At 45.7% G+C, this 8,088-nt stretch overlaps 1 protein-coding gene across 2 annotated transcripts; it reads left to right on the top strand.

The window, feature by feature from the left end:
- Positions 1-407: 407 nt before the first annotated feature.
- Positions 408-3,978, top strand: LOC110505633 (zinc finger protein 239). Of its 2 annotated transcripts, none has more exons than XM_021584974.2 (2): positions 408-819; positions 2,402-3,978. In XM_021584974.2, the coding sequence occupies exon 2, from the start codon at positions 2,554-2,556 to the stop codon at positions 3,592-3,594; it is 1,041 nt and encodes a 346-aa protein (XP_021440649.2). In that variant the 5' UTR covers positions 408-819; positions 2,402-2,553; the 3' UTR covers positions 3,595-3,978. The 2 variants fall into 2 exon arrangements, with proteins under 2 accessions (XP_021440649.2, XP_021440650.2); XM_021584975.2 differs by having other exon boundaries at positions 408-812.
- The last annotated feature ends 4,110 nt before the right edge of the window (positions 3,979-8,088 follow it).

The raw sequence follows: 8,088 nt of genomic DNA on the forward strand, positions 1-8,088 counted from the left end.
AAAAAGTTATATCTAATTAAGTTTTAATTTATACCAGTAGGGAGCATTGGGTAAATAATCAACTTGGTTAGAGTCCCCAATAGAAAAAATATTTTTCACATGACCCTCCTCTTCAACCTGGTCGCAGAGCATTTCATATTATTCACTATGTAAATCCGAGACACTCCATTTCGTATTATATGTTAAGTGTAATTTGGTATGTATTCATTTATAAATGTCCATCACCCATTTCGTAAATGTTACGAAATTACGAATTGCAATTCGTATTATGTGTTACGAATTTGCAAACGTACTATAAATGACTAATTTGCTAAACAAATGATTCAGTATGTTACACATCCTACCTAGGTGGTTAGGTTTAGGAAGTAGGTATTTTAAGGGTAAGGATAGTGACGTCCCAAGGATCCAGATTAGCGCTAACCATGAGACCGCAGACGTTCATTTCGCCGAGCCGAAATCTGCGAAAAGCAAACAGAGTCTATGTATGCGGACTCGTATGGGACTATGCATCCCACTCGCAATTTTTTTCTGGTTCAAATAGTCAATGAACTAAGCAGACCAGACCCAGCTGCTATCGCATTGGTGTCAATAGGAGAGCCACCATGTTATTAACAGACTGGAACTGACTTTTTATAAAATATTTTTTGTTATCGTAAACGGCCTGAGTAAACGATCTTCATTTATCCACCATCTTTGGTTAAAAAAAACAACACAGATTTTAGCCAACCTTTGGAGCAGCAGCAGGCACAATCCCGCTGTCGCCTTTTCTCTGATTGCGGTCATTACCCTAATTATGGGAGTCGCCAGGGAAGGTGCGTCGTAAGTAGCCTATGCTAATAATATAGCCCACTACAGAATATGTATTCAGCATGGTTTATTTGTAGCGTCGCTGTATTTAGCAGCATCAGAAAGGCAGGGTCTATTTTCCTCCTCGCTACACTACCATTTATGATGTCCACTTAAATCCAGGAAACAGAAGGCGCACACATAAGACAGTGTAATATGCCGAACAACATTACAAAGACATATAGGTTACTATATGATTGTCGGTGAAAATGTTCCGTTTGTAGAATAATCAGCTCAGGGACTGGTAGTCTACACCAGAGAGGAAGATGCGAAGCGAGAGGGTCAAAATCTGTCCTGGCGAAAATACAGCGATAAACAGACCTTCTACCTTCCCGCCTTTGGGACAACAAGTCCCTTTGTAATGGCGGAGACAGACCGTCTCGTTGTAATATACACTATCTCTGGCTACACCCGCCATGTTGGCCACTTCTCATCACCCAGGCAAAAAAAATGAAATATAAGGACAGATGCATGTTGTTGTACAGAGATGCTTGTTGTATCAAGGCTACATGGCGCGATTTCATGAACGTGTGCGGAAAATGTGATTCCATGCCTGCCAGTGATTGGCATGCATTTTATTCTTATTTAACTAGGCAAGTCGGTTCTTGTCTGACTGCTGTGCTAGATGGAGCCTAAAACCGAGAATGACGTGCATAATCATTTAAATAATAGTGCAACAGCCAGTGGTGAAAAGTACTTAAGGAAACATACATTAAAGTACTACTTAAGTAGTTTTTTGGGGTATCTGTACTTTACTATTTATATGTTTGCTTTTACTTTTACTTCACTACATTCCCAAAGAAAAGAAAATACTTTTTACTCCATACATTTTACATGACACCCACAAGTAATCGTTACATTTTGAATGCTAAGCAGGACAGGAAAATGGTCCAAGTCACACACTTATCAAGAGAACATCCCTGGTCACCCCTACTACCTCTAATCTGGCGGACTCACTAAACACAAATGCTTGGTTTGTTATGGCTGAGTGTTGGAGTGTGCCCCTGGCTATCTGTAAATAAAAAAAATAAAAGTGTCTTCTGGTTTGCTTAATATAAGGAATGTGAAATTATTTCATATTTTACTTTTGATACTTAAGTATAATTTGGAAATTACATTTACTTTTGATACTATATTTAAAACCAAATACTTTTAGACTTTTACTCAAGTAGTGTTTTACTGGGCAACATTCACTTTTACTTGAGTCATTTTCTATTCATGTATTTTTACTTTTACTCAAGTATGACAATTGTACTCTTTCCACCACTGGCAACAGCTACCTCATATAGGCTAACAATGTCAGTGGTTAGATGGCACTATAGTCCTTCACACACTTTACCCAGTAGGCTACTGTAGTGATTGGCAACCAATTATTGGTCAAAAGAGACAATTTGATGCTGCACTGTGCAGTTTTATCATTTTTATCAGAACATTTTTGTTGTCAGAGCATTATTATAAGCGAGTTCCCATAGAAAGTTCAATAAAGGTTAACATTGTTGCTTCACTTGATAGCGAGAACTATCACTAATGCATCCCTATATGTGTTTACTTTCAGGTTTGAAGAGGAAGAGAAACGCCTTGTCATGATGAAACCTTTGACTAACCGTCAGAAGGGTTAGTGTGTGTTTCATCCAAACACAAACCCAGGTGTTAGTGCCACTGCCAAACGCATGCCCAGGAGTAGATACAGGTGTTAGTGTCAACTCTATGTCAAGTAGACACTCACCAACCATGAGGCCTGACAATAACAACAACAACAACAGTGTGCTGGATGGAGACGGAGTGGAGGACGTGTCTGGACCAATCAGCAGGCCCCGTCAGCCCCAGTGCCGCTCTCTCTCCTCCGGCCGGGCGCGTCACAGCCACCGCCGCAGCAGCAGAACAGACAAGCAGCCTCACACCTGTCTTCTCTGTTCCAAAACGTTCATCTCCTCCTCTCACCTGGCCCTACACCTGCGCTCCCACAGCGGGGAGAGGAAGTATAAGTGTGGCGTGTGTGGGAAGCTCTTCCTGCAGTCAGCCCACCTGATGCGCCATAAGACCACCCACACAGGGGACAGGCCCTTTAAGTGTCCAGACTGTGGAAAGGGCTTCGGTCGCGCTTCACACCTGAAGACACACCGACGCCTCCACACAGGGGAGAAGCCATTCCAGTGCTCTGTCTGTGACAAAGCTTTCACCCAGAAGGCTGGGCTGATCATGCACCACCGCCTGCACACTGGAGAGAGGCCCTACAGGTGTGATCACTGTGGTAAAGCCTTCCGCTCCTCCACACACCTGCTGGCCCATCAGGCCCTGGAGTCAGCCAAACAGAGCTTCACCTGTGACAGGTGTGATCAGAGTTTCAGGTCAGCCTCGTCCCTCAGACAGCATGTTAAGACACACAGCAGCACCATGGAGGACCTCTGCTGTGGGGTCTGCTGCCGGTCCTTCGTCCGCTCCTCCTACCTGCAGCTGTACATGAGGCTCCACAGAGGACAGAGGCCCTACCACTGCAGGGTCTGCAACAAGACTTTTGCTAAGATGACCACCTTCCAGAGACACTGTGACAAACACCTGAGGAGGAACGGGGACATGGACCAGGGGCAGGAGGAGGAAGAGGAGGAGGATGTCAAACCTACATTGCCCCCACCCTCCAACCCTCCTTCTCCTGCCCTTCTACCTCCTCCTGTTCCTCCATCCACCCTTCCTCTCTTGTCTGAGGTCAATACACGCTCTAAAACTAGAGCCAAAATTAGGATAGAATGACTGTTCTGGACTTGGAGTATAACAATGGAGAAAGAACATAAGTGGCAAAAATGTGCTATTACTTGCAACAGTCATATTATGTATATTTACTGATAGGGTATTACAAATTACTTAAAGTTTTTAATTACACAAACTGTACTGTAATGTGGTTAATGGTATTGTTACATTTTAAGCATGCTTTTGTATTTACTAATGCACACTTAGACTTTCCCTGTGTGACTTCAACACTCTAAAATGTGCTATACAATCCTGATGATTTTCATACCATGGTCCACTTCGTACAGTACCACACTATACCATAACGTAAAGTTTGTTTGATCATATCACTCCATCCTTGGACCAAGTATTAACTTTGTTATAACAATAAATGTTGATTGGACAGGTTACAGTATTTTATCTTCTCAATCATGTGATTCTTCCAGGTTGTGAGTGTTTAATGTTGCTCAGCATTCTGTGTATCTGATCTGAGTTCCACAGAAGAAGCAGACTTTAAACCAAGTATCAGTATTAGAGGTCTGCCTGCTACATCCATAACTATGATGTCATGGGGAAACTCTTTGTCTCGACCTACAGGGGAGAAAATAGCTACAGGTGAGGTGGCTCATATCTATAACTTATTGTATATTTAGATCTACAAAAACCGATTGAATTTGAAATATGTTCATGTCAGAAGATAGAGAATGCGAAGTAATTAACCTACTGTACACACTGGGACAAATTGTAACTTCCACATAAATAGAATTTTCACAAAATTACCCAGGGCCGGCTCCAGGCATAAGCGACATAAGCGGTTGCTTAGGGCCCTAGGCTGCTAGGGGGCCCCCCAAAACAAAAACAAATTTAGGAACTCAGTCAGGGTCTCAACTTACTGTTGAGAGTTAGAATAGTAGAATACACAAGGTGCAAGTTAGAAATATGGTTGTGCATCAGAAATTTCTCTTGTTATGTCAGTCACTGACTGTCACTCAATTAGTCATTTCAGTAACACTTTTTAGATTGTTAAATTAGCCAAGGCAGCCATCTAATGTGGCAGACCAGGGGGGGTTGATCTAGACGTTTACACAGATCAGACACGGACAGAATGGTGATACCTCTGTTTTAAGGGTTTTTACTTAAATCAATAAAGAAAAGAAACAGGTCTTCTCCAGGAGACCTCTTCCAGGTTACTGCCATCTGTGCTCAGGGGAATGCTGTCTCCTCTGGGGTAGAACACAGAGCTCCTAGGTTCTAGCAGACCGTGAAGATGTCTATCCGGTAGCAACCTCTTACTACCTCCAACCCTCCCTTGTGCTGCCCTCCTGGCAGTTTTATTGGCCCCATACAGTTGGTGAGCAATCAGCCCCTTGATTACTCACCAGCCTAAATCAGCCCCAATTAGTCCTGGCCAGAGGACCCGTTGAGATGTGGCACGTCCAGCAGAGGGCGCCATCACCGCGTGATGCAGACTCCGTCTGTCACCAGGCCTCGACGAGTCTCCCCCTGAAGGCTTGTCTGAAGGCTTGTATGCCAGGGGCCATCTAGACCAGGGTGAAGTGTGTGAAGTGCATGCCCAACAGGTAATACTTAAGAGTGTCAGCACCCACTTCACCGCTAGACACTCTTTCTCGACAATCAAGTACTTATTTTCTCAAGGGTATCAACCTCCGGCTTATGTACATGATGGGGTGTTTCTCCCCATCGTGTACCTGGGACAGGACAACCCCTAGCCCCGTGTCGCAGGCATCTGTCTGCACCAGCATCGGTACCTGGAAAACGGGTGTCACAAAAATTGGTAAAAATACTTTAAAGTATTAAAGTTTTTTGGGGGTGTCTGTACTTTATTATTTATATTTTTGTCAACTTCAATACATACCTAAAGTAAACTATGTACTTTTTACTCCATACATATTCCCTGACACCCAAAAGTACAATTTTAATGTTTAGCAGGACAGGAAAACTGTCCAATTCACGCACTAAGAGAACATCCCTGGTTATCCTTACTGCCTCTTATCTGGTGGACTCAAGAAACACAAATGCTTAGTTTGTAAATGATGTCTGAGTGTTAATTAAAAAATTGCTTAATATAAGGAATTTTTAATTATTTATACTTGCACTTTTAATACTTAAGTATATTTTAGGAATTGCATTTACTTTTGATGCGAAAGTATATTTAAAAATGTCGCATCAAAAAGTCACTGGGTGACTTTCACTTTTACTCCAATTCTTATCTATGAAGGTATCTTTACTTTTACTCAAGTATGACAATTGGGTACTTTTTCCACCACTGGTCACGAACCGCCTGGACCTTCCTCCCCTGGGGCTTGACGTTCCCCTGTCCAATCAAATACTCCACTTCCTCAAACCCTAGTTTGCATTTCTTGACATTCGCTGTCAACCCGGCTTGCCTGAGCGCATAAGGTGATATTTCCAACCTTGGCTGTGGATGATAATGTCATCTAAATAGGTCATGGTGTACTGTTGGAGGGGTCAGAGGACTCCACCAACCAGGAACTTACTTTCTGTGGTGGAGAATAAAACTAGCACCTTGTCACCCACATGGAACTCTTGGGGCTGGGTACCATCCACTGCAATCACTTGGGCCACGGCGGCTTTCAAGTTCAGATCCTCCCACTGGCTTTTTCCCAGCTCGTGCCTCCACAATCTCGTCCCATGAGGAGGGGTACCGGCAACTCAGGTACGGCACCTACCACCATCTGGCAGCTCCCTTGTTGTGTCACGATGGTGGCCTGCCCGGTCGATTACCGCTTGGTGTCGACGTGGACACAGGAGATGGACATCTCCTCACCACGGTCAGTCGGATGGGCCAGCAGGCGTGCTTGTATGAGCTTTACCACACTCCCATAATACAACAGAGCGTGGGTGTCGTGACCGTCGACTTTCACCGGGACCATGAGTGCTGGTGGTTCGCTGTGTGCCCAACAGGAGGTTGGTGGCAAAAAAGTATTTAGTCAGCCACCAATTGTGCAAGTTCTCCCACCTAAAAATATGAGAGAGGCCTGTAATTTTCATCATAGGTACACTTCAACTATGACAGACAAAATGAGGGGGAAAAATCCAGAAAATCACATTGTAGGATTTTGAATGAATTTATTTGCAAACCACCTGGTGACGCGATCGTTTGTGTCCCTTCCTCTGGCCATCCAGACCAGGGGAGCATGGTCCGTCACCAAGGTGAAGTGAGTACCTAACAGGTAATACTTGCGCCCACTTCACCGCTAGACACTCTTTCTCAACAATAGAGTATTTTTTTTCTCTGGGTATCAGCTTTTGGCTGATGTACATGGTGGGGTGCTCCTCCCCATCCTGTATCTGGGACAATCTCGTCCCACTAGGAGAGGTACAACTCTGCTACTGCACCCACCATCATCTGGCAGCTCCCTTGTGGCATCACGATGTTGACCCATGTGGTTAGATACCGCTTTGTGTCCCTGTGAACACAGGAAATGGACATCTCCCTACCACGTTCCATCTCCTGGTTCAGCAGGCTCGTAGTTACGAGGGTAACCATACTTCTGGAGTCTAATGGAGCTTCCGCAATTCCAGGCAATGTGCCCCCGGGCGCCACACTGAAAACACCTCCTTTGGTCTCCATCCACCTGGGGTCGTCGGTGGCGGGTCGGCCCTACCCCAGTCGTCTCTCCAGGGGTTTGCTGTCCTTTGGCCCTGTCGACTGTCGGTTCGGGATACACAGCAAGGGGTTGTCCTTCCGACTCCTCGAATAGGTCACCGACTCGGCCCGGCTCCCACTCAGCAGGGCCTGAGTGTTCAGATGCGTCTCCACTGCTTCCAGGAGGCCCTCCAAGGTCTGGGGTGCGCATAGACTCGCTGACCTCTTCATGTCGTGGGGTAGTGCCCATAGGAAGCGATCCAGGACCAGTTTGTCTTGGATGGAGAGGGTGGATACCACGGTTGACGCGCAGTAGGTCGCTCATCTGGGCTCGGGGGGATGCGTTGGCTATGAACCTCCAGTTGTGGAATAGTTGAGCCCGATGGGCCAGGCTGTACCCGTAGCGGCTGAGTATCTCCCGTTTGAGTCCGTCGTAGTTAGCCACCTGTTCATCGTTCAGGTCCCAATACGCCTTTTGGGCATTCCCAGAGAGGAACGGGGCCAGCAGACTGGCCCACTTCTGTCTTGGCCATCCTTCCCGTAGTGCTGTCCGTTCAAAGGTAGAAAAAAGGTGAAAACCTGAACCAGGACTAGAGGTTCCCTGTCTGGTGATCCCAGGGGACCAGGTCTACATCCGAGTGTTCCGGAGGAAGTGGAACGAGCCAAGGCTAGAGGGTCTCTACAAAGTGGTCCTAGCAACACCAGCAGCTGTCCAGTTGAAAGGAAGCACTACGTGGTACCATCTAAGCCACTGTACCAGAGTTCCTGGGGGGATCGATGAGGAAGCAGAGGATACATGCATCAGGCAGGAGCCCAGAGGGAACAGAAGGAGAGGATGCTGATACACCAGGCAGGAGCCTGGAGGAAACAAAAGGAGAAGAGGACCA

The sequence above is a fragment of the Oncorhynchus mykiss genome, chromosome 25, assembly GCF_013265735.2.
Source record: "Oncorhynchus mykiss isolate Arlee chromosome 25, USDA_OmykA_1.1, whole genome shotgun sequence".
In the NCBI taxonomy this organism is placed as follows: Eukaryota; Metazoa; Chordata; class Actinopteri; order Salmoniformes; family Salmonidae; genus Oncorhynchus; species Oncorhynchus mykiss.

Bases quoted from the DNA above. Each gene is read 5' to 3' on its own strand.
- LOC110505633 (XM_021584974.2), top strand. From the start codon at position 2,554: ATGTCAAGTAGACACTCACCAACCATGAGGCCTGACAATAACAACAAC.